General features: G+C 41.9%; 1 protein-coding gene across 1 annotated transcript in view; it reads right to left on the reverse strand.

Moving 5' to 3' along the window:
- The window catches only part of LOC109934893 (cilia- and flagella-associated protein 54-like), a 172,017-nt gene that overhangs the window by 46,107 nt on the left and 98,103 nt on the right, over positions 1 to 27,807 (reverse strand). Inside the window, exons 19-22 of the mRNA XM_048610553.1 lie at positions 17,795 to 17,971; positions 8,442 to 8,534; positions 6,635 to 6,820; positions 3,554 to 3,693 (exon numbers count right to left, since the gene is read on the reverse strand). Coding sequence (XP_048466510.1) covers positions 3,554 to 3,693; positions 6,635 to 6,820; positions 8,442 to 8,534; positions 17,795 to 17,971 — 596 coding nt within the window. The remainder of the gene's footprint in view (positions 1 to 3,553; positions 3,694 to 6,634; positions 6,821 to 8,441; positions 8,535 to 17,794; positions 17,972 to 27,807) is intronic.

Below are 27,807 nucleotides of genomic sequence, written 5' to 3' on the forward strand. Positions count from 1 at the left end.
CTCCCTTTCGCTTTAAAATTATGCCGCCTTTGACTAAGGGAGGCAGCTGCTTTCTATTCACCCTGTCCATCCCGTTCATAATCTTATAGGTAAAGGTAAAGTCACTATAGTGTCACCAGACCATGGGCTGCTCTCTCATTAGAGAGAGAGATGACTGATGGTGGTTTAACTTGAGGGTCACCATGCCTCAAGTGAGACGACAGGTTGAAAAGGTGATTCCTTTATGATAACCTCAGCCAGCGTTAGCACCGATCTGCCTCGCAAATCAGCTGTCCAGCCAACTAAGCTAACTGACTAATAAATCTTATACATCTCTATCAGGTTTCCTCCCTCCCACCCCCTCAGCTTTTTCTGATCTAAAGAAGACAACTCAAGCCTATCTAACTCTCTTCGAAGCTAAAGTGCTCCACTCCAGGCAACATCCTGGTGAATTTTCTTTGCACCATCTTCACTGCGAGCACATCCTTTCCAGTGTGGTAACTAGAACAACAAACAATACTGTGGCCTGTCTATCTAAAGTTTTGTACATCTCCAACATAAACTGCTCTGAAAACATATGTCACAGCTGATAAAGGCAAGCGTGCTGTATTCTTTCTTAACTGCTTTATTAATCTGTTCTGCCACCTTCAGGGAGCTGTGGACAAGCAAACAAACATTTTCATTCTAGCTTCACAAAAGAGGACACAAATAATTTCCCAGAAACGGTAGGAAACCAAGGGTCTAATGACAGCGGGGAATTGAAGAAAGGCAGCATTAGTTTTAAAAAAGGCACAAAAGAAACTAATTGGGTTGAAAGCTGACAATTGCCCAGGGCTCAATAATCTACATTGCAGAGTAGGGCCCTGAAAATACTGCATGCATTGGCGGTCATTCTTCAAAATTCTACAGGCACTGGAACAGTTACTACAGATTGGAGGGTGGCTTATGTAACTGCACGATTTAAAAAAAGGAGGGAAATAATAAAAAAAATGAATCACACACCAGTTAGCCTAACATCGAAAGTGGCAAAATGCTAGAATCTAGTATAAAAGACTTGATAATTAAACATGTGGAAAGTATTATGGGGATTAGACAAAATCAGCATGGTCTTATGAAAGGGAAATCATACTTAGTAAATCTACTGGAATCTTTTAGGGTATAATGAACAGAATAGATACGGCAGAACCTATGGAAGTGGTGTATTTGGATTTCAATAAGGTCTCACATAAAAGCAGAGTGGACAAAACTAAAGCATATGGGATTGGGGGTAATATTCTGGCATAAACTTGTTTGACAGACCAGAAACAGACTGGGAGTAATGGTCTTTTTCTGGGTGGCAGGCAGTCACTAGAGGTGTACTGCAGGGATCAGTGCTTGGGCTTCAGCTATTCATGCTATATAAATGACTTGGATGAGGGAGCCAACATTTCCAAGTTCACTGATGACACAAAGCTAAGTTAGATTATGAATCGTGAGGAGGATGTAAGGATCCTTTGGGGCAATTTAGACAAGTTGAGTGTGTGGGCAAACATATAAAATGCTAACTTCGATAGGCCGTGGAGTCACTGAGATAGATTCAAGAAAGAGACTGACAGATTTTGAGATATTAAAGACATTAAGGTATTTGGAGACAAAGCAAGAATATGGCATTTATGGGCCAGAGCAGACCCCCTCAAAATATTTTAAGAAGGTAGCCTAGACACTAACTTTTTCTTATTTTAAAGGTAGATGTGAAGTGCATGTTCCAGATATGATGCGACTGGTAAAACTACTCGAGGTTAAGCAGAACACAATTTATTTAAACACTGTAGTTAAATTACAAACAAAGGTTTGAGGAATTTAAGATAACTTAACTATTGGAAAACTTAACCAAATGATAAACACAGTACCTATTACTAATTAACTGTTCCAATATAGTAACATCCCATAAATACACCCCATGGCCAAAAGATAAATTCAGACACAGATTCTCATGCAGTTCTCTATTCCAGGAGGAAATAACATCAAGAGAGCTTTCAGAGAATGTAGCAGGTAGGAATCATTTATTGAAGTTTCCAACACTTCTGGAGCCCCAAACAGCTTCTGACAGCTACAGCTGAAAAAACGTAGAAAACCTGGTCTGTGAGAACTGGCCACTCCCCTTCCATTGTTACAACTGTTTTTAAAAATGCCTAAAGGCCTCCTAAATTGTTGATATAGGCTGTCTCCAGTAGTCAGTTTGCACCTCACCTCACCTCTGCCTTTACAACCGCCCTTCAAAAGAACCCAGAAAAAAATAATCTTTTTAAAGTGACAGCATTATCACACATTGAACTAAATATTATGGTCCAAAACATTAAGATGCATGGGATCCATGGTAAGTCAGCAAATTGGACACAAAAATTGTCTTGGTCATAGGAGATAGAGGATGGTTGTGTTTATCTGACTGAAGGTCTGTGACCAGTGGTGCTGTGCAAGGATCAGGGCTGGTATCTCTGCTGTTTCTAAAATATAAATGCCTTAGATGAAAATATATGTGGAGTCATTAGTAAGTTTGCAGATGACACAAAAATTAACGGAATTGTGGATAGTGAGGAAGATTGTCAAAGGATACAGCAGGATATAGATTAGTTAGAAAATTGGGCAGAGAAATGGCAGATGGAGTTTAATCCAGACAAATGTGAGGTGATACATTTTGGGAAGTCAAATGCAAGAGGAAAGTATACAGTAGATGACAGGACTCTTAGGAGCATTGATATACAGAGAAATTTTGAAGTACAAATTAATAGCTCCCTTAAAGTGGCAACACAAGTGAATAAAGTGGCAACGGAGGTATACGGCATACTTGTCTTCATTGGTTGGGGCATTGAGTATAAAAGTTGGCAAGTCATGTCGCAGGTGTATAAGCCTTTAGTTAGACCACATTTAGAGTAGTGTGTGCAGTTCTAGCCACCACACTGTAGGAAGGAAGTGGAGGCTTTAGAGTGGACGGAAAAGAGGTTTGCCAGCATGTTTCCTGGATTGGAGTATATTAACCACAAGGGCAGGTTGGACAAACTTGGATTGATTACATTAGAGGCTGAGGGGCGACCTAATAGAAGTATTTAAATTACGAGAGGCAGGGATAGGGTAGATAGTTGGAGTCTTTTTCCCAGGGTAGAAATGTCAAGTACTAGGGAACATAGGCTTAAAGGTGAGAGAGGAAAAGTTTAAGGGAGATGTGCGAGGTAAGTTTGTTAAGGTGCCTGGAACACACTGCTAGGAAATATGGTAGAAGCAGATACATTAGCAAAGTTTAAGAGGCATTTAGACAGACATATGAACAGGCAGAGAATAGAGGGATATGTACTATGTGCAGGCAGATCGAATTAGTTTAGAATGGCATCATGGTCAGCACAGACATGGTGGGCTGAAGGGCTTGTTCCTGCGCTGTACTATTCTATGTTCCAAAGGATTGCCTTGATTATACTGAATGGCTAAACAGACTCAAACGGCCAAATGCTCATTCCTGCTCCTTCTTTCTATATTTCTATGTTAAAATAAATTGTACCTGGAGTTGGAGAAAAATCATTCACAGAATTTGTAATTACTGTACCTTTTCTGAGAGATGCACCAATCAGTTTTATCAGTAACAAGGTATTTATTTTGTTGTAAACATCCCTGTGTAACAAAGTGTTTCCATAAAATGGAGAAAGCTGCTTTAGACACTGGATAGTGCCCTAACTGATATGCAACCTAAAAACAAACATTAAATTAAAATTACAATTAAATTAAAATGCAACATTCTGTAATGATTATGTGACAGAAAACAGCAACATTTTAAATAAAATTGTCAAGAAGTACTTAGATAAATTCATTAACTAAACCTAGTAAAGACAGCTGGCAGTGTGCATTTCCCTTTGTTTGTGGGTGTTAGGGTAGTTTTCTCTGTGAACATTCATAAGGCCAAGCAGGAACAGCAGAGAGATGGGGACCGGAGAACTATCACTGCCTCACTTTCTCAAAATGGTTTTCACTAACATTGTTGCTGCCCATTTCTTCTTCATAACACATGCAAATGGTGGCAGGTGATGAGGTCCAGCAGGTTTTCCATCCTTCTTATTTCTACTAATATTTTCCTAGGCAATGCCAAGCAGAGAAGGCAATAGGAACAAGAAAGTGGCACTAACTGTTCTGACACATGTTGTTGGAGAATGAAAGCCTTCTCTTTTGTCTATTTAATAGTACAACAGCACTGCTGGGTTTCCTCCTTTGCACTCACACATTGGCCTTTGACAAGTAGAATGGCACTCAGAGCTTAACAAATATACTTTAAGAGGTCAAGGGAGAACATTGGTCAGATTTAGACGAATGCACAGGAATGAGTAGAAGAATAATACTGCCAGAACTCTACTCCAAAGAGAATTCCACTGCTTTATTCTTCTGGCACTCATTTTAATTTCCCTTCTTTAATTGTGATGAGGCTTCTTGATTTGTGATTTCATTGCAGTGCTCAATTATTATTGAACTAGTAACTCCTTTTACACTTCTCTTAAGTTTCACCTTTTTTCATCACTGTTCATTTATTTAACAGTACAGTTTCTCCGTTAGGTGCTATTTTTCTTTCATCATCATGTTGTCCCATTAGCTGCTACTTTTGTTATCATAATACTAATTTACATACAGAGTTTCAACTTTAATCTTGACGTTTGATACAAATTAACAAGATGACGGAATTTTATTTTATTTCAGATGCATTGTTGGAACACCGCCCCAGAAGGTGGTGGAGATTTTCAAGTTAGAGATAGGTATTTTGTTGTGAGGTCAGGAAATCAAAAGTTATCAGGGGTAGATGGGAATGTGGAATCCAAAATACAAACAGATCAGCCCTATGGAATATGTGCATGGGCATTCAATGAGCTTGCACAACCCTGCTAGGAAGTGATCCATCACCAGTAAGTGAGTGGGAAGCTTACTGGTGCCCTGAAAGTGTTAGAAAATCATCAGCACATGTTGGGTGTGAGGTCTTTACTCCACATCATGTGTGAGGTAGGCATGCCTATGGAACATGGCTGTACAATGGCAGGCTTAGAATGAACATTCTGCCTATGATTGGCACAGTCTGCCCAGATGTAATGCAAGGGCCTCCTATGCCCTTAAAGGGGAAGAGGACCTCCTTTCTGGCCAAGACTACCTGGAGCGGAGCCTCGATTGAAGCATCATTAAAAGGAGGAGACAGTTATTGATGCTTGGCAGGCATTTGTAGAATAAAGTGGGAACAATAGCTGCTGTTTGTTCTGGAGTTCCTACCTTGCACCAAGTGATGGGGTGCCTGGGTAGCCTTAAAAATATGGTTCCAGAACAAACAACCCTGGAAGGTGCCAGCAGGGACAAGCACCTCAGTTCTACATTTATTTAACGATTTGCCATTAATTTGCCTCAGAACTCACTTGTACGCGAAATAAGCTGACTAGTAGATACTCACTACAGAAACCTCACTATGGGCATAGGCCATGATGGATGTGATGCCATGTAAGGCATCGAATGCCATACTTTAACTCTGAAATAGAAAATTTCATCCTACCTGTTCATTTCAGTTTTGAGAGGTAGTTGGTGAGGGTTTGGGGTGGAGTGTTTGGGTGGAATGTTCTGGATCTGAAAGCTAATAATTTGATTCTGAATCAGAGTCCCTATTTCCAATCCAGTTCAGCTGAAAAATTACCCACTGACCTATTTTGTTCAGTTTTTCAAGTGAAGTCTGAGCCAGGAGCTTTCCATGCCAGGAATGCATGAAGCCCAGTAGCCGCCTTGACAGCCGCCTTGACAGCTTTTGAGAGAAACTAAATATGAGGGCAGGGTGCCAGCTAGGTGGGGGACTAGGGTGGCAGGTTGATGAAAGGTGCAGAGGTTAGGGTGCTAGGTGGGGAAGAAGATAGGGTGCAAGGTGGGTGAGCAGTCAGATGGCAGGTGGGTGAGGAGTAAGGGGTTGAAGGATACAGGTACCAAGTGTTTGAGTCAGGAGGGAGATAGATGGGTAAGGGGTACAGATGCCAGCTGTTTGAAGGGTATGAGAGGGTTGTGGGGAGGAGAAATTGGGAGCTAATGGAGCAGAGGGGGTTCAGGTATAAATAAAGGATGGGAGTCAGGTGAGGTGGGAAGGGGTGGGATGTCAGATCGGTAGCGTCAATGAGAAGTCAGGAAGGTCATTGAAGGTTAAGAGCCCTGGGTGTCATTTACAGGCCATGGAGTGGATGAGACTTCTGTAGGAAGTTAAGGGATGTGATACAAATTGGGAGAGGCATTCAATCTGGGAGAAGAAGTGATGGTCAGAATCCTTTGACTTCTGTGAATCAGCTTGAGTGCTGGGGACTACTTGGAAGGTTGGTAATTGTCTTTCGGAAGTTTCAACTTCCCAGGCAATTCTCACAGAGCCAGCTGCATCGGGATTTCCACAGGGTCTCAATCTGTAAGTCCAGCCTACACTGCTACAACTGTAATTCTTTTGGAAAATTTGGGCCAATGTTGCAATAGCTATGGCCATTATGAAATCATTCCGCTTTAGGACGACGTGATATAAGTCAGCAGACCATTTTACACTTCAAAAGAAGATACAAATAGGAGTAGATGCAAAATGGGTTCCAAATCTAATAAACACTAACATATAATTCACAATTGACTGGCTAGGAAATAGTTGTACCTGACAAAGGTAGGTCCATGCTGTAAGGATAGGAAGAGAATAATATGCTAGGATTGGCTTTGTCGTTTTCCCAATTCCATTTCCAATGATTGTTCCATCTTCTGAATAAGCAGCAACTGCAAAGATGTATTTTTCATTAGGTTCAAGGCCTTTTACTTCCAGTAAACACTCACCAAATGTTGGCACCTTCGATGAGAAGAAAAATCGTAACTGAAATTTGAGTCCATCAGTGAAACAAAACACCAAGATACTTTCCTTTCCAGATAAAGTTTATTCATTAACTATTCAGTCTTACACCTCTTTCCATTCCCTGTTACAGGAGTTCCCTATATGTATGTGCTCAGACTGTTAATAGCTCCCACCTACTTCCTCTTAATCTAAGAGAAGGCTGTAAGGCATTAGGGAAGGTGTGTTACTTTAGGGAAGGTGCGGAATCCACAAACCTATCTCTGCTAAGAAGACTTCCGCTCACTCTACTTTCATGTTGAAGTGAGTGCAGTATAGAGGCAAGTTAGAAGGCCCACTTATTTATTGGATCATCTGTCAGGTTGTAAATCATGACTACCAAGCCCTCATCTTTCCCCCAATCACACCCACATCCACTCCCATACCCAATACCCTTCCATACCCTTCTCTTCATTTATTTGCTACGTCCCCAATATCTTCAAGCCACTTCGCTACAGCCTAACCCACTCTCCCAGTATTCACAATGTACAAAGCCAATGAGCCAGCAGTAAATATGGTAATTCATTGAAATGATCCTGAAATGAACAAAAGAAGGATTTAAAATAATACTTTGCAAAGTGCTCAGTTTACAAGAAATTAAAAGTGTTAATCAACCAGAGCCATTCGTAATAGAAATTTCAATAACTTTTTATACATTTCAGACCACTTCGTCTTGTTTTACTAAACACAAAACCATTAAAATACCACATCGAAGAAACATTAAGTTATCACAATGTAGTAGAGATATCAAACTACACTTATATTTCCCTTCAAGTGTGTAAACATTTCCTGCTGAACTACATGAATTAGTCATTCTTGGAGCTCAGTCAAGCATTCATAATGAAGCCATCTGGAAAAAAAATCAGATGTTTGCTTCTGTTGACATAGTTGCCAGATGACTTCGTAATGAATGCTTGACTGAGCTCCAAGAATGGCACTGAGTTCAGCAGGGAGTATTTACACAGCTTGAAGGGAAGTGAACAACTTGCTTTATTGATATATAATTAGCCATTAGCAATTCAATCTTATTTTGATGTAGCTTTTCAACTGACTATCTTTTAGGTGCACAAGTTACAAGGTCTAAACTGGATGAAATCTATTTGATTTTAATACTATGATTGATTGACAGCTTTATGAGAAGTTTTGGAGGCAATTTATTTCAATGGGAATGCTGAAGGCACTTTTTTATTGCTGACTTGGGATGAGAAATTCCCTAGGGGTTATGACTCCTCTGAGAGGCCATACTTACTAAGAGGCCTAACTTAATACAGTTGAGGCATGCAGGGAAGGAGTGAAATACCCACTCCCCGCAACAGAACCACTGACATCAGAAGAGCTGCATGTGATCTAATTATGTCTACCAGTGCAAATTGCTAGAAATAGGAATGGAGCAGGAATCCTAGAATCTAGGTTTTCATGACATTTTTAAGGACACCTGCTTGCTGACAGTCTGAGCCAAAGTGTAACACCAGAAAAGCCCCATTAAAAACTATTAAATAGAAATTGTTTGACACAAAATATCATAATATGATCAGTAAGTGTCATTCAACTATTGGAAAAGAAATGGGTTTTCTTTCTGTACCTCTTGTCCTGTACCCTGAAGATAAGAATCCTTGAGACGCACTTTCAGAATGCTTCCTGTTGCAGTACGGCCAAATATGCGATACCAATAAACCTTAACAAAGACAGAGGAAAGGTTCTCAGTATGATTTCAATAATTAAAAATATAAACATACAAGAACTATATAAGTTATGCCTACAAACCTTTAACGTTGTAGTATATGTATAACCTTGTATATGTACTATAATACATTTCACAGAATCACAGAATTGTTATGGTGCAGAAGGCGGCCATTTGGTCCATCATGTCTGTGCTGGGTCTGTTACCTAGTGCCAATTTCCTGCCTTTTTTAGACAAAGAATGTGGTGATCAAGGTAGTCGGACACTTTTTCCAGTTTCCTTCCATGTGCGAAGACTGGTGAGTGAGATTTAAAAATGACAGGTAGGACCAGATTCCAGGATTCCTACCTCCATTCCCAACCTGTGGTATTTTCACAAGTATGGAATAAGGGAGTGAGCCTGCATGCAACATTCATATCCTTTGTGGTTCTATTGATGGGATGGGTATGTTAGGACCCTCCCTCCTTCATGGAGTCGGGCCGATTTCTTGATAGATGAGGTTCATGATGTCCTAGCAGGGTCATGAATCACAGGGCAACCCTGGTGTGGAGTTGGTAACCATTTGATGGGCAAGTTCAGAAAGCATTGACAATCTGAGCCGGCATCATGAAAGTATTTACTTTAAGTTAAATATGTTTTTAATAGTTATTATTGATAGAGCTTATATTAAAAAATCAAAGTGTCTATTAAATTGACCAGCATTGAGAAACTGCAAATGTGTTCAGATGGATCAGCGTACATTATCCAATGATTAAAGTCCTTTTCTGCAATGAGCAATATTGATGCTAAGATCTGACTATAAATTTTCCCATGTCTCAGCGGAAGGTGGTGGTACAATGGTACTGTCACTTTATTAGTAATCCACAGCCCAGGCTAATGGTTGGGGACAGGGGTTCAAATCCTATCCTTGCAGCTGGTGGACTTTCAATTTAATTAATAAAAAAAATACAACTGAAAGATAGTAATGGTGACCGTCAACTTTTCATCTGAACGCATCTGCTTTATAATCATCTTTAAGGAAAGAAACCGATCATCCTTACCTAGTTTGACCTACATATGACTCAAGATCAACAACAACATGGTTGACCCTTAATATTACTCTGAAATGGCCTAGAAGGCCAGTAACTTCATGGGCAATTACAGATAGGCAACAAACCGTGAACTTGCTGTCATAGAGATGTACAGCATGGAAACAAACCCTTCCATCCAACTTGTCAATGCCAACCAAATATTCTAATTTAATCCAGTCCCATTTACTAGCAACTGGCCCATATCCCTCTAACCCTTCTTATTCATACACCCATCCAGATGCCTTTTAAATGTTGTAATTGTACCAGCTAACACCACTTCCTCCGGTAGCTCATTTCATACATGCACCACCCTCTTCATGAAAAATTGCCCCTTAGGTCCCTTTTAAATCTTTCCCCTCTCACCTTAAACCTATGCCCTCTAGTTTTGTGCTCCCCCACCCTGGGGAAAAGACTTTGGCTATTCACCCTATTCATGCCCCTCATAATAATTTTCTATACTTCTATAAGGTCACCCCTCCAAAACTCCAGGGAAAATAGCCCCAGCCTATTCAGCATCTCCCTATAGCTCAAATCCTCCAATCCTGGCAACATCCTCGTAAATTTTTTGAAGCCTTTTAGGTTTCACAACATCCTTCCTATAGCAGGAAGACTATATTGAATGCCACAGCACAGCCATCCAACTCCTGTACTCAATGTGTTGACCAAAAAAAAATACACATATCAAATGTCTTCTTCACCACCCTGTCTACCTGCGACTCCAGAGAAAAAGAATAAATGGAACTAATTAAATTTACATTCCAGCAACTGCTGCGTCCCTGAGCAATTGGGCTGAATCTTACCAGAAATTGAAAGCATCAGTTTCGTGAGTTTTATGGAAGGTTTCTCTCCGCATGTGCTAGTGAGTTTACTCATGCAAACGTCCCAAATGTACCAACCTACATAGCTTACCTGTCCTTATTAGCACATTCTCTCTTGCAACTTTCTACGTCGCTTCTACTCTTCCCAAGAGCCTACCATTGCCCAGCACCTTATCAATGTCCACAATCACATGCAGGGAAGGAATCAAGTGACTCCAAAGTGCCACCTTTATTCACCAACACCAAAAGTGAACAGAAATTAAATAAACAGAAACTCTATTTGTCTCTTAGAACAGAAAATTGAGCACCAACTATTTTACAGACAGTGAATGATCATTGCACCACTAGAACCACATGCCAATTAAGCCCTGTCTGGCTTATAGCTCCCAATGCTGTTGCATTTTATTGTGCATAAAGTGATATTCTTCCTGCTCAATGTTCTCATCCTCTTCCTCAGCAGACTGCTGTGGCTCTCCCAACTTGTCTGCATCCATTACCTCTCTCCTCTTTGCCTGTTTCAGACCTGCAGAGCACAGCATGTTAGGATCATGTGGCACAGTGTCTGCAGTATTTTGTGAGGCCTCTCCAGATGATCCAAGCGTTAGAATCTAATCTTCAGGAGACCTATCGTCTTTTCCAGGGTGTCCTGGTTAAAGAATGGAGAGTATTGTAACTCCTTGTCACTTCATTCAATGGGTTGTATAATCGATTCATCAGCCATGGTCACAGAAGGTAGATCTTGAAGGTAACCAGCCTTGTAAGGCATCTAGCCCCTCAAACACAGCAGGAAAATGACAATTCACAGGAATATTTTCATCGGGGCAGCACTCAGGGTACTATGTGCAAAGTTATAAGAAACAGGTACTATGATTACAGATTACTTGTACATTGATGGAATGGAAACCCTTCCTCTTGATCAACTTGTGTTCTAATCTGGTCCTCTCAATGAGATGTGTGTGCAGACTATGCACCTGCAGGAAGCCAATTAAGTTGCAAATTCTACTTCTCAGCTATAGCACTGACCTTGTCATGGGAAATGAGATAAAACAGTGTGATCTATCATAACTGGTATTGGTAAGAGCCTTGATACATTCGTGAGTGAATGATTGGGAGATCCTACAGAAGTCCCCATTGGCTCCTTGGGAGAAGCCAGTTGCATAAACGTTCAATGCAGCTGTCATCTTGGCTGACAGTGGGATAGGATGGCCACCCAGACCTCCAGGTTGCATGTCCTGCTCTAGCAGTTGGTATAGTTCTGTACTAGACAGGCACTTCTGCAGCAGTAAATCTGATTCCAGGATGGTTGTTGCGTCCTGGACACCAGGGTTGAGGTATCCTGGAACAGCTTCAGAGCATTCAGAAGGAGGAGGGTGAACAGCCAGAGTTCATGGTTCATGTTAGGACCAATGACAATGACATGGGACAAAAGAGAAATGAGGTCCTGCAAGCTGACTTTATAGTGTAAGAAAGGAAACAGAAAAGGACTTCGAAGGTAATAACATCCAGATTGCATCCGGTGCCATGCAGTACTTAGTACGGGAATAGAAGCATAGAACAGATGAATATGTGGTTTGAGGGACGGTATTCAAGCGGTGGGTGGGGGGAGGAGGAGAGGGGTGGGGTGGGTGCTTTATGTTCTTAAGGCATTAGATCTTAACAGGAGGGGTGGGACCTGTACAAGTTGAATGGATATTACATTTGAACAGAAGCAGGAGCGACATCCTTGTGGGAGATTTGCCAATACTGTTGGGGCAGATTTAAACTGATTGTCAAAGGATGGGGTCCTATAACAAGTTCAAACGGGAGGGAAGCTAGAACTTAAAGTGCAAATAAATTAGAAAACAAAAGTAATCGGCTAGATAAGAAAGAAGTGAGTTTAGTAATTATCATTTATAGCAGGAAGGAGGATAATATCTTGAAAGGATCATCAAATGAGGCCACGAGTGTAAAAGTACAACAGGAAAAGGACAAACATGCATTTGGGGTGTGTGCTTTAGGTTTCCAGACAGTCAGGGAGAGATAAAGGATCAAATACGTAATCACATTTTAGAGAAGCATTAGAATAATGTGGCAGTAACAGTAGGGGACTCTAACTACCCAAAAATTAACTTGAATTGTTTTATTGTGAAAGGTGGTGAGGGACCAACATTATTGTCAACTAGATGCCAGTTTTGTAATTAGAATGAAACAGCCTGGCTAGGAGCAAGGCAAGTTCTGAGCAAAAGTCTTCAGTTATCAGAGTCCATAGCTTTGCTATATACAATGCCTCCAGCCATTTAGTGATATCATGTGGAGTGAATCAAATTGGCTAAAGGTTGGCATTTGTGACTCTGGGGATCCCTGAAGGAGACCAAGATGGATCATCCACGTGACACTTCTGGCTGACGATTAGGGTAGGGACATCATCACTGCGCCATCCAACCTTTCTTCATGGCTCAGACCCTAAAGGCCAGGCAGCAGCATCCTGGTAAATTTCCTCTGTACTCTCTCTAGTGCAATCAGATCCCTCCTATAATGCGATGACTGGAACTTGCTTCTTGTTTTCAGCGGCAACAGCGCAAGCCAGAGTGCTGACAGGAAGGTAAGGTTGTTTTTTTCCCTGTATAAAAACGTACCTTGTGCAGCAGTGGCCTTCTTGTTTTCAGCGGCGGGTGTGTGGACAGAATGTGAGCCAGGAAGGAACTGATATATTCGGGCATTGGCTAAACCCGAAACATTACACGTGTAGTGTCTCCCACCCATCCTCCTCCTCCTCTAACCAAAAAAAAAGACTGTGTGGAGGGTTGGTAAGATGAGGCTTTTTTTTATTCTTCTGGAAATCTAGAGTAGAGGGAATGGAAGCTAGGGCAGTTGCATGCTCCTCTTGCAGGATGTGGGAGGTAAGGGTCACTGCTGGTGTCCCCTCTGACTTCACCTGCGAGAAGTGCACCCAACTCCAGATCCTCAAAAACCGCGTTAGGGAACTGGAGCTGGAGCTGGATGAACTCCGGATCATTCGGGAGGCTGAGGGGGTGATAGACAGGAGTTATAAGGAGGTGGTCACACCCAAGGTACAGGAAAAAGGTAGCTGGGTGACTGTCAGGAGGGGGAAAGGGAATAGGCAGACAGTGCAGGGATCCCCTGCGGCTGTTCCCCTCAATAATAAGTATACCGTTTTGGATATTGTTGAGGGGGGGGACCTATCAGGGGAAGGCCATAGCAGACAGGTCTCCGGCACTGAGCCTGGCCCTGTGGCACAAAGGGAAGTGGGGAGAATAAGAGAGCAATTGTACTGGGGGATTCAACAGTAAGAGGCACAGACAGGCAGTTCTGTGGACGCGAATGAGATGAACGGATGGTATGTTGCCCCTCGGATGCCAGGGTCCGTGATGTCTCAGGTCGTGTCTTCAAGATCCTTAAGGGGGAGGGTGAGCAACCAGCAGTCATGGTACACATCAGTACCAATGACATAGGTAGGAAAAGGACTGAGAATGTGAAAAACGAATACAGGGAGTTAGGTTGGAAGCTGAAGTCCAGGACAAACAGGATAGTTATCTCTGGATTACTACCAGTGCTACGTGATAACGAGGTAAGAAATAGGGAGAGAGTGCAGATAAACATGTGGCTACAGGGCTGGTGTAGGAGGGAGGGCTTCCATTATGTGGATAGTTGGAGCACATTCTGGGGGAGGTGGGACCTGTACAGTAAGGACCAGTTGCACCTGAACCGGAAGGGCACAAATATCCTGGGAGGGAGGTTTGCTCGAGCTGTACAGGATGGTTTAAACTAGATTGGCAGGGGGTGGGGAACCGGATTTATAATTCAGAGGATGAGGTATTCAGCCTTCCAATGGACACAACAGGGAGTGAGGTTGTTAATAAAGAAACGTGGATGATGGAGCGTAATTGTGGACACAGAGATGGTTTGAGGTGTGTATACTTCAATGCTAGAAATATCAGAAATAAGGAGGATGAACTTAGAGCATGGGTCAGCACTTGGAACTACGATGTTGTGGCCATTACAGAAACTTGGGTAACTCAGGGACAAGAATGGTTGTTGGAAGTTCCGGGATTTAGATGCTTTAAAAGAAATAGGGAGGGTGGAAAGAGAGGCGGGGAGTGGCATTGCCAGTCAGGGCTAGTATAGCAGCTACTGAAAGGCAGTTCGAGAATGATATGTCTACAGAGTCAGGTTGGGTTGAGGTCCGGAACAAGAAAGGAGCAGTCACTTTGTTGGGGGCTTTTTTTACAGACCCCCTAATAGTTGCAGAGGAGTGGAGGAGCAGATTGGGAGGCAGATACTGGAAAGGTGCAGAAGTCACAGGGTTGTAGTCATGGGTGACTTCAAACTTCCAAATATTGATTGGAAACATTTTAGTTCTAAGAGTTTAGATGGAGCGGATTTTGTCCAGTGCGTTCAGGAAGGATTCCTGACACAGTATGTAGATAGACCAACACGAGGAGAGGTCACTTTGGATTTGGTGCTTGGCAATGAACCAGGTCAAGTGTCAGACCTGTTGGTAGGAGAGCATTTTGGCAGTAGCGATCATAACTCTGTTACTTTTACAATAGTCATGTGGAAAAGGATAGGTACATACAGCAGGGTAAGGTTTATAATTGGGGGAAGGGTAATTACAATTCTGTTAGGCAAGAACTGGGTAACATAAAGTGGGAACAGATGCTGTCAGGGAAGAGCACTATTGAAATATGGAGATTGTTTAAGGAATGCATACTGCGTGTGCTCGATATGTTTGTCCCTAGCAGGCAGGGAAGAGGCAGTCGAGTGAGGGAGCCTTGGTTTTCAACAGAGGTCGAACGACTGGTTAAGAGGAAGAAGGATGCTTATGTAAGGTTTAGGAAACAAGGAACGGAAAAGGCTCCAGAGGGATACAAGTTATCCAGGAAGGAGCTGAAGAAAGGGCTTAGGAGAGCTATAAGGGGGCATGAGAAAACCTTGATCAAGGAAAACTCCAAGGCTTTTTCCATGTACATGAGGAATAAGAGAATGACCAGAGAGAGGGTAGGGCCTATCAATGATTGTAAAGGGAATTTGTGCACAGAGCCTAAAGAGATAGGAGAGGTCCTTAATGAATACTTTTCTTCAGTATTCACAACTGAGAGGGACCTAGTTGTAGAGGACAGCAGCATGAAACAGGCTGGTAGGCTAGAGGAGGTTGCTGTTAGTAAGGAAGATGTGCTAGGAATTTTGAGGAAGTTGCAGATAGATAAGTCCCCCAGGCCTGATGGGATTTATCCAAGGATTCTATGGGAAGCGAGGGAAGAGATCGCAGGGCCTTTGGCGATGATCTTTTCGTCCTCACTGTCCACGGGTATAGTGCCGGAAGATTGGAGAGAGGCAAACATCATTCCCTTGTTCAAAAAAGGGAATAAGGATAACCCCGGAAATTACAGGCCAGTTAGTCTTATGTCAGTGGTGGGCAAATTATTGGAAAGGGCTCTGAGAGATAGGATTTATATTCACTTGGAAAGGCACAGTTTGATTTGTGATAGTCAGCATGGATTTGTGAGGGGTAGATCATGCCTCACAAACCTTATTGAATTCTTTGAAGAGGTGACCAAACACGTGGATAAAAGTAGAGCAGTGGATATGGTATACATGGATTTAAGTAAGGCGTCTGATAAGGTTCCCCATGGTAGGCTCATGCAGAAGGTAAGGAGGCATGGGATACGGGGAAAAATGGCAGATTGGATTCAGAATTGGCTGACCCTTAGAAGACAAAGGGTGGTAGTGGATGGAAAATATTAAACATGGTGCTCAGTTACGAGTGGTGTACCACAAGGATCTATTCTGGGTCCTCTTCTATTTGTGATTTTTGTAAATGATTTGGATGAAGGAGTGGAAGGGTGGATTAGTAAGTTCGCGGACGATACGAAGGTGGGTTGTGTTGTGGACAGTGCGGAGGGCTGTTCTAGGTTACAAAGGGACATTGATAGGATGCAGAGCTGGGCTGAGAAGTGGCAGATGGAGTTTAACCCTGAAAAGTGTGAGGTGATTCATTTTGGAAGGAAAAACTTGAAAGCAGAATACAGGGTTAATGAAAAGATTCTTGGCAGTGTGGAGGAGCAGAGGGATCTTGGGATTCATGTTCACAGTTCCCTGAAAGCTGCCACCCAGGTGGATAGGGTTATTAAGAAGACGTACGGTGTGTTAGCTTTCATTAATAGAGGGATTGAGTTCAAGAGCCTGGTTCGGCCACATCTGGAGTATTGTGTCCAGTTCTGATCGCCTCATTACTGGAAAGATGTGGAGGCGTTGGAAAAGGTGCAGAGGATATTTACCAGGATGTTGTCTGGAATGGAGGGAAGGTCTTACGAGGAAAGGTTGAGAGAGCTAGGGCTTTTGTCTTTAGAACGACAAAGGATGAGTGGTGACTTGATAGAGGTGTACAAACTGATCAGAGTGGACAGCCAGAGACTTTTTCCTCAGGTGGAGGTAGCTGTTACGAGGGGGCATAGTTTTAAAGTGAGTGGAGGTAGATATAGGGGAGACGTCAGACGTAGGTTCTTTACTCAAGAGAGTAGTAGGGGCGTGGAATGCATTGCCGGAGAGGGTAGTGGAGTCGGCCTCCTTAGGGGCATTTAAGCGGCTATGAGATAGGAATATGGATGATAGTATAAGGTAGGGATAGAGGTTAGACAGACCTCAGGATTAGGGTAAAAGTTTGGCACAACATCGTGGGCCAAAGGGCCTGTACTGTTCTATGTTCTAACTGCATGCAGTAATCCAGTTGTGGCCTAACCCAGTGTTTTATACAGTTCCAGCATAACTTCCCTGCTCCTGCATTCTATGACTCAATTAATAAAAGCAATGCCTCCTTAATCACCTTATTATCCCACACTGCTGACTTCAGAGAGCTGCAGTGGCAAGCTGGAATCACCAGGTGTCCGCTCTGACTTTCATGTCGAGAATTCCTGCCCTCTAACTTCGATCTGGTGATGGGAGAATGGGAGCCTGCATCTTAATGAGATAAGATTAGTCATAACGAGGTTGTCAATGAGCAATAGGACCTGTTCATAGGCCTCCCACCACTCACTTGCAAGAATCTCATCTCAAAGTTCCAGGACTTGGTTGGAAAATGTGACTTTTTGGTCTTAATGTCAAGAAGATCCTCACAGGACATGTCATTCGATTTTCCTAAATTTCTTCCCATAGCCCATGTCAATGGGGGTCCTGGGAAGATTCTGCCATTATTCATTGCTAACATTTCTATTATTTTACTGTTTGCCAAATTGTTGAACAAACTATTACTAGTACTTTAATAAAAATATGAAAATATTATGTCATAACCATTACCAACACAACAATGTCCATTATTGCACTGCCAATGACAATATTCAATAGTTTAAAACTATAAAAGTTTGTCAACCTCTTTAGAAGAAGGAAAATGAGCTGGCTTGAATATCACAGAATTGTGCGTTCTGGACAGCAAGATAGGGGCTGGTACAACATCAAGTTCTTCATTATCAGTTAATGTCGGTTTTGTTCTTAATGAATATAGGATCTCCTCCTCAGTTTCGACCTTCTGTAGCAGTGTCGCAGCTTTCTAAAAAACAATACATTTTCTTCAGTGAGGTTTTATTATCAGTAAAAATTTCAAAATGTAACTAATTACAAAACAGTTATGGTTGTATTAACAGAAATGGTCATAGCACAACAGCAGTTTTAAGGCATTTATGTTTAAATGATTGCCTTAAATTAACCAGTACAGTTGATACTGAAGCAACAATATATTAATGGTTCTTTTAGGGAATTTCTGCCAAAATAACCACAGAGGATCAGCAGAAAATACAAACATATGAAATAAGAGTAGAAGTAAGCCATTTGGCACCTTATCCCTGCTTTTTCAATGAGATCATGGTTGATCTGTTTGTGCTTTGTATTCCAGATTCCATTTATCTCCGATAACCCTTGATTCCATTGCCCAAACAAGAATTTATCCACTTCGGTCTTAAACGTATTCAATGACCCCACCTCCACCATTTTCCTAGGCAAAGTTCCAAATAGTGCACCTTAAGTCTAGACTGACCTATAAGTGGAAACATCCTCTCGTTATCCATCATTTAAAGACCATTCATAATCTTGTACACTTCAATCAAGTCACCCCACCCTAGCTCATTTAAACTCCAGTGGAAACAAGCCCACCCTGTCCAACCTACTATCATAAGACAACGCACTCGACCATACCGAAGCACAATATTGGAATTTTCAGCAAGTTTATGAGAAACTTATGGTGAAATGCGGGTGGGTGGGAGTGGTGGGTTTTTTTTTAAATTCATTTGTGAGATGTGGGTGTCAGTGGCTGGCCAGCATTTCTTGCCAATCCTTAGTTGCCCTTGAGAAGGTGGTGGTCAGCTGCCTTTTTGAACCGCTGCAGTCCTCCTGGGACGACCCACAATGCTATTAGGGAGAAAATTCCAGGATTTTGACCCAAAATCCTGGTGCTGTACGAGCAAATGTTCTAGATGCTACGATCACGCTATTCAACCCACTTGTCCACCATTAAATCATGCAATCTTGGCAGCATCATCAGCACTTCTTTTCCCAAATAATAAAAATCTGAGAAAACATCACATTTTGTATTTCCAATTCACCACAAACCCTTTGTCACAATTGATCAGGAAGTTTTCTTTTAATGGAAATGTCTGGAAACTGTTTACTATAAATATATTTACAGAAAAAAAAATTGTAAACAGAAACTTACTCAACGATGTTATTTCTACTATACACTATAATATTATTATAAATATAAATGGCCACCGCAATATGCATCAGGCATTGTGAAAAATACATTTTCACCCGGGTGAAGCGGAAAAACTGGACGACTTGCACGGAAAACAGCAGAAGCAGCATGCAATACACAAAACTAAGTAATCCCACAACTGATGGATCCCCTCTAAATTCTGAAATTCAGCTACATCTAGCTGTTAACAATGGTGGACAATTAGATAACTAATGAACAGAGGAGGCTTCGCAAATACCCCCATCATCAATGATAGGGAAACTCAGCACATATACTTTCAACCACTTTCAGCCAGAAGTGTGGAGCAGATGATCTATCTTGGCCTCCTCCTGAAATTCTAAGCATTACAGATGCTTAAATTTGGCCAGTTCAATTCATTCCACATGATATCAAGAAACTGCACAAGGCACTGCATGTTGTAAAGGCTACGGACCCTGACAACAATCTGGTAATAGTATTGAAGACCTGTATTTTAAAGTTAGATGCACCCTTAGCTCAGCCATTCCAGTACAGTTGCTACACTAGCATCTACCTGGGCAATTTTCCATAAATTGTTGGTATATTGGCATCCCTTAAAAAACTGAATTTTCTGACTATTTACTGTGTAGCATGGAACTTCATTTAACAGCTACTGCGGCAGGAATTAACTTCCCACAATTCTAGCTTTGGAAAACAAAAGGGAAGAATTACAAGAAAAAGAGATCACAATGTACAATGAATTAGATTCAATGGCTTACCTAGAGCCAAATGCACCCTGGTATCAGTACACTGTTTTCAAAAATGAGAAGATTTTCTAATTCAAAGGACTGAAAACTAACCTTCAAATGTAGGTGGGCAAAGGGAAAATGGTCATCTGATGTCATGAGTGGTTGTCACATGACCATTGGTCAAAAGAGTTCAGGCAATTGCGTGAGACACAAATAACAACAATAAATGCTCAGGGAAGAGGCAGCTCTTTTTGGGGTGCTCTCATCAAGCAGACCTTGTAGGCAGCAGTTCTCATCAGGCAGTCCCCAGACAGCAGTCCACATCAAGAAGCCCTCATCAGGCAGAGGGAACATAGAAACATATGAACAGGAGTATTGTATATCAGCTCCTCATTCAATAAAATCATGACTGATCCATGGCCTAACTCCATAAACCTGCCTTTGGTCCATATCCTTTAATACCTTTGCTTAACAAAAAATTATCTATCTCAGATTTAGAACTAATAACTAATCGAGCATCCACTGCTGTTTGGAAGAGAGTTCCAAGTACCAACCACCCTTTGTGTATAGAAGTGCATCCTGGCATCTCCTCTGAACAGTCTGAGAATTACGGCCAGACCATGCCCCTTAGTTCAAGAATCCCCAACCAGTAGAAATGGTTCATTTTTATCTACCCTATCATCTTTACCTGTTAATATCTTAGAGACTTGCATCAGATCACCCACTTAATCTCCTAAATTCAAGAGAAAATAGATCTAATTTGTATAATCTCTCCTCATAAGTTAACTCCTGAAGTCCAGGTATCATTCTTGTAAACCTACATTGTACTTCCTCCAAGGCCAATACATCCTTCCGAAGGTGTGGTGCCCAATCTGCTCACAGTATTCCAAGTGGTGTCTAACTAGGGATTGGTATAACTGCAGTATAACTTCTGCATCCTTATACTCCAGTCCGAGATATAAAGGCCAACATTCCATTAGCTTTCTTGATTATTTTATGCATCTGCTCATGACATTTTAAAGATCTACACCCCTGAACCCTCAAGACTCTTTGGACATCCACTGTACTTAACTTCATACTATCTAGAAAGTAATTGACCTGTCCTTTTTTGGGTCCAAAATGGATAACATCACACTTACTTACATTGAACTCCACCTGCCACAGCTTTGCCCAATCACTTAGTCTATCAATATCCTTTGTAATTTTATGTTATCATCCACATTGTAGACAATGTGGCCTAACTTTGCATCATCAGAAAGTTTGGATGTATGACAGATCCTTATGGGATACCACTGGTCATATCCTAACAATTTTATTACTTACCTATTATCCCCACTTTCTATCACCTGCCACTTATCCGATCTCTGAGCCATATCAGTAATTTGCCCTCAATTCCATGGACTTCTGCCTTAGTTAACAGTCTCTTATGTGGGATTTCATCAAATGCCTTCTGGAAGTCCATATAAACAACATCCATAGACGTTCACCCGTCCATCACCTCAGTCACTTCGTCCAAATAGTCTATAAAATTTGTCAGGCATGACCTATCTGTCATGTCTCCATGATGGTTTTCCCTGATTAATTGAAAATTTGAAGTGTTCAATGGAAGATGGACCAGAAGCAAAGGAGGAAAATCCAGGGAAGAGTTCCCTAACAAAATCAAAGTTATTGGAAAAGCTCAGCAGGTCTGGCAGCATCTGTGAAGGAAAAAACCAGAGTTAATGTTTCAGGTCTGGTGACCCTTCCTCAGAACACCTCAGCTAGAGAGCAGGATGCCACACATCCAACTTTAACAAGACTAACATATTGCACACCAGTAGCTTGTTTGTCCTCTGGTATCAGTGAACCATCCCCAATTGTCTTTTTGTGGTGTGGTGGTCATGGTTGTACATTTGCATTATCTAACTAACTAATGTATCATATCTAAATTGCTGCCTCTTAACACACTCAATAAACTATTAGAAAATTGCTATAAATTGTTGACTGCCTTTATTACAAAACTGTGATCATGGCCACTCTAAAAGTTAACAATATGTCCTGTGCACAAAATGTAGAAAAAATCCAACCCAGCCAATTACCGCCCATCAATCCACTCTTGATCATGAAGTGTCTGCAATAACAATTTATACAGAATGACGGGATTGTGTTCCTTGACAGACAACCATTTCTAAAAGGTTCTAGACAACCTTTCCTAAACAGCACATTGAGAAAAGGGAGCCGGTTGTCTGGACCATTTCAAAGGTAAATTTGTGGATGTTGTCTATTAAGATGCATAAGGAAATTTTAAAATGCAGTTGTAAATTCAAATATAGCAAGTAATTCATCTATGTATTGGACGTCATCGTCATTTTCAGTCACTCACTAACGAGTATGATTGTGTAGTTAAGAAATTCCATGTCACTGGTCCTGGGTTCTGTGCATCTTTGTGTGACTGATGAACTTGATTCTTGAGCTGCATGTTAAATCACACACCTGACGGGTGTTTCCAGGTGGTGGAATTGGACCTTGGCTTTGAAGTCGCTAATGTTCCTTTCTCCAGTTCCTCTCAAATACTTCCTCTTGCCGAGGGGTGTCCCCATAAAGTTGTGCCTCTTCATATAAGGGCTTCTTCCATTTCGGTTTATCCTGAATGAGGGTCTCCCAAGCATGGACATCTACATTACATTTCTTGAGGAAAGCCTTTGGGAAGTCCTTGAAATGCTTCCTTTGTGCTCCTCTCAGTTTCAGTACTTTCCTGGAGCTGGGCGAAGGTACAGGAGGTATGCAAGGGTTAGGACGTTAGTGATTATTCCATCAAAAACATGCTCCCTGTGGAAACCACCAAAATTTTAGGGAGAATTTACCGTGTTAGGGATCCCATGCCTATACCATCTATGCTAGTGTACATGTTGTGGTTGAAATTGAAATTTGCTTTTCTACTACTGCCTTCCACAAGTCACTGGTGAATATACAGGATCCCATTGCATAACAGAGCCTGCGGTAGCCACATTGGTCTGTACAGCTACCTACAGACTCACTCTGAGTGGAAGAGAATCATCCTCATCTGTGAGGGACTGCTGATGATGATCCTACAGTTCCAGATGCTTCAAGATCAGTCTTATCATTAATCTCGTAAACAGGGTCATAGCCATTGGCTCACTACGTAAGCTTGATGCTAAATCAGGATGTATCAAAACCAAGAAAATGATTATGGCTAACCTGATCAAATCATTTCTTTCTGTACATCGTTCAATGTTGGCCCTGAAAGATGGATAATGGTTGGATTTTCTCTCTACTTCAGATTATGCTGGAACAGAAGACATCTCAAATATCTGAGCAGCAGGTAAAGCCTAGCCATCTCACACTGTACTTTGTAATGAACATACTAGTGGTACTTGCTGCTAATAGGATGCTAACGTCAAGTCATTGATGGGTTGGCCACAGTTAAGTAATGTGGCATATAAGTTTCCGTGCTCGGGTGATGCAAGGCATATGTTCCAAAGGCTGGAAGACACTCAAACAACATATCATTTTGACTATGCACGCTGGGCAGCATGCTGACCATTCTTAAGCAATACATGCTTGCAAAGCACGGAACATAATGCCCAATATTAGATGTGATTGAACTAATGGAAAGGATTTACTAAATAATCACGATTGCACAACCAGTGAATCACCAATTCATTGGGCATCATCATTGAGCTGGTCCCACAGTGTTGTAATGGTACTGTGCCTTTAAAAGAGATATTTTCTGTGCTGCTTCTCTTGCAGAGGGGGTCGCCACAGTGGTTACAGAATGTCTGTTTCTGACAGCAATTGGTAAACAGCTTGGAGTTATCCCTGGATATTTTTTTTAAATTAGACAAAAGTAGCATCAGTGGTTGGGGTCAGGCTCACACAGACCCAGGAAGGTTTTTAGTTTTGCTTTCAGGCAGTTGAAGATTTCTCTGGCTGCTGAACTAAAACCTTAAGTTCCAAGCTGCTAGAGTGAAGTCTTTGATGAGAGGCTCTCTCTTAAAAATCAAAAGGGGCAGATTGTTTCTTTCTTCTGGGCCGGAGAGAGGCAGCACATGAGAACCAGAACTGTTTTGCTGAATTGTGTTTTTGCCAAAGGTTTGTTTGTGGGATGCTGCCTACATTGGGACTAACTGATGACTAGAGGTTAAATCATACATTATCTTAAGTATTTCAATCGAGTTAAAGTTATGCCAATTTTTTTTTTTGGTATTTTAACTGTGTTGTATGAATGAAGTGTGTTTTGGTCAAAGCTATGTGGTGGACCAATCAAATTACATCTAGAACACAGCACATGCCTTAAATAAATAGAAAAGTTAGGGTCTAGGCTATCTCCTTACAATACTTGGGGTGGGGGTAGTAGTGTCTGGTCTGGACCATAAGAAGTTAAGGCTCTTGTCCAGGATCTAAATCTCTAATTCCAGGTTGGGTTTGGAATTATTGGACTCAAAGACAGTGAGTGGTGAGTGTTGGTTTCTCTTTTCGGGTGTTGCGTTTGGTTTACATAGGAGTGCCTTGTGGAATAATGGTTCTTTCAGAGTTTTAATGTGGAAGCAGTCATTTGGGGTAGTTTCAGAAGGTGAGGAAGGCAGAGCTTGTGGAATTGGAGAAACTGGTCAAAAGGTGTGGCTATGAGTAACCACATGGGCCCCAGTTGTGCCTGTCTCTTGGTCCGATATGTGAACATTGCCTGTTCCGGTCCTACTCCGGACCCAAACCAACAATCCTTTCTCCAGTATATTGATGACATCATCAGTGCTGCTTCCCTCTCTCATCCAGAATTGCAAAAGTTTATCTCCTTCACTTCCAATTTCTACTCTATCATTTTGAACCTGGTCCATCTCTAACTCTTCCTTGACATCTCGGTTTTCATTTCTGGGGTACGCTGGCAACCAATATCCACTACATACCCACCGATTCCCATAGTTACCTTGACTATACATCTGCATACCCCACTTCCTGTAAAGACTATTCCATTCTCCCAGTTCCTACGTCTCTGTCACATCTGTTCTGGTGATCCCAACTTCAACAAGGGCATCTGCAAAATATCCATCTTCATCAACCAAGGATTTTCCCCAACACCATGATTGATAGGACCCTCAGCTAGGTCCGATCCATCTCCCGCACTTCGACCCTCATCTCCTATCTTCCCTTCCTCAACAGTAATACCCCTTGTGGCCATCTACCAACCTACCAGCATGCACACCCAGTGGATCATTAGCCGCTATTTCCGCCATCTCCAGCAGGATGTCACCACTAGACATATATTCACCTCTCTCCCTTGTCAGCCTTCCGCAGGGACCATTCTCTCTGGGACACCCTGATCCACTCCTCCTTCACTCCCAACATGTTCCGCACGGCACCTTCCCTAACAATCGCAGAAGGTGTAACACCTGCCCATTTCCTTCCTCCCTCCTCCCTATTAAAGCCCCAAACACACCCTCCTGATGAAGCAGCGCTTTCCCTGCACTTCACTCAATTTAGTCTACTGTATTTGCTATTCACAATATAATCTCCTCTACATTGGGGAAATGAAGCTCAGACTGGGTGACTGCTTTGCAGAATATCTATGATCTGTCTGCAAAAAAGATCCTGACCTTCCAAATGCCTGCCACTTCAACACACCATCGTGTTCCCTGATCAACATGTCTCAGGCTTGCTATGGTGCTCCAGCGAAGGTCAGTGCAAGCTGGAAGAACAGCACTCCATTTTCCACTTGGGAACTCTGCAGTCTACTGGACTCAATATGGAATTCAACAATTTTAGGGTTTGACACCTTCTCCCATGTTCACACCCCAACCCCCACACACCAGACCTTGTTACCACACACCACACATTGCCAGCTACTAATAGTCCCAATTAACAGCAATTCATTCTCCCAAACTGAACATTATGCACTCCTTTGGCTGTCCGACTGTTTTTCTCTGTGTTTGGGCTCTATCTCCACCTATTGTTTACTCCTTCCCTCTCTCCACCTCATTATCTTTCCTAATTACTAACGGTTCTGAAGAAAGGTCACTGGACCCAAAACATTGACTCTGCTTTCTCTCGACAGATGCTACCAGACCCACTGAGTTTTTACAGCAATTTCTGTCTGTTCTTTTTCTGATTTCCAGCATCCACAGTTCTTTTGGCCATTGGTATTATGTTTTGTCCACTATTTTGTGTGCAGAGATGGGGCCAAGCATCAGTGTTATCTGTTATACAGCAAGATGTGATGGCTATCATGGAAGATTTTCTCTTCCATGATCATGAGCTGCAAAGAGAACTGACAAGAGTTTTCAATGCTGATGGAATGCCTTACGAAAAGATATCACCATCTAATGACTACTGATGGGCTAAGCTGGCATATCTCAGACATTTTTAGCCAACTGAATGAGCTGAATACTAAAATGCAGAGGAAGAACAAGGAAATCTTAATCATCATAGATAAACTTCAAGATTTCAGGTAAAAACTGGGCCCTTGACAAAAGAAAGTAGTAGATGTTTCCACTAGTTTCGTCAGTAGTAGAGGCAATGCCACTTAACAGCTGCATCGCCTCATATTCAAACATCTCAAAGCACTGCAAGAGAAGTTGAAATTCTACTTCTCCTCAACAAATGTGAAAGGTTATGACTGGATATGTGATCCATTTATTTCACTCTCTTCTGATTCATCACAAAAGCTGACAAAGAAAATGAATATGCAGAACTAAGAATACATCACACAATGAAGCTCAAATTAAGAGGGGTGCTTTTGTACATGTTTACTTGACTGCAGTTCATGAATATCCAACAATCTCCAACCATGCTATTGCTATACACTTGCAGTTTGCAACAACATAACTGCAAATGAACATTTCAACATTGGCGTACAGGAGAAAGAATACATGGGAGTGCTTTTTAATGGAGCAAGATTTGTGTGTGGCGCTCTCATCAATTTCTCTCCATATCAGTGGGCTCTGCACCATTTTTCTACTAACCCAGTAAACTGCCCTTTGGCCTATCATGTCTGTGCCAACCATGATGCCATCTAAACTACTCCCATCTGCCCGCACATTGTCTGTATCCCTCTGTTCTCTGCCTGTTCATGTACCTCTCTAAATGTCTCTTAAACTTTGCTAATGTCTACTTCTCCTACTTCCCTTGGCACCAGGCTAAAGGCACATACCATCTCTGTATAACAAACTTTCCTTGCCCATCTCCTTTAAACTTCTCCGCTCTCACCTTAAACCTATGTTCCCTAGCATTTGACATTTCCAACCTGAGAAAACGACTCCGACTATCCCCCCATCCATGCCTCTCATAATTTTATATACTTCTATCAGGTCGTTCCTCAGCCTCTGACACTAGCGTAAACAATCCAAGTTTGTCCAACCTCTCCTTATAGCTAATACATTCCAATCCAGACAACATCCTTTTTTCTGATGAAGGGTCTAGGCCCGAAACGTCAGCCTCTCTGCTCCTATGATGCTGCTTGGCCTGCTGTGTTCATCCAGCCCTGCACCTTGTTGTCTCGGATTCTCCAGCATCTGCAGTTCCTACTATCTCTGATTCAACATCCTAGTAAACCTCTTTTGCACCCTCTCCAAAGCCTCCACATTCTTCCAATAGTGTGGCGACCATACAACACTCCAAATGTGGTCTAAGTAAAGTCTTATACAGATGTAACATGACTTGCCAGCTTTTATACTTAATGCCCGACCAATAAAAGGCAAGCATGTCCATACACCTTCTTTACCACCTTATCCAATTATGTTGCCACTATTAGGGAGCTACAGATTTGCACCCCAAGATCTCTCTGCATATCAATGCTCCCAAGGGTCCTGTCGTTTACTGTATACTTTCCCCTTGCATTTGACCTCCTAAAATGCATCACCTCATACTTGTCTGGATTAAACTCCATCTGTCATCTCTCATGCCCAACTTTCCAACTGATCTATATCCTTCGACCTTCCT

The sequence above is a fragment of the Rhincodon typus genome, chromosome 22, assembly GCF_021869965.1.
Source record: "Rhincodon typus isolate 14 chromosome 22, sRhiTyp1.1, whole genome shotgun sequence".
Lineage (NCBI taxonomy): Eukaryota > Metazoa > Chordata > Chondrichthyes > Orectolobiformes > Rhincodontidae > Rhincodon > Rhincodon typus.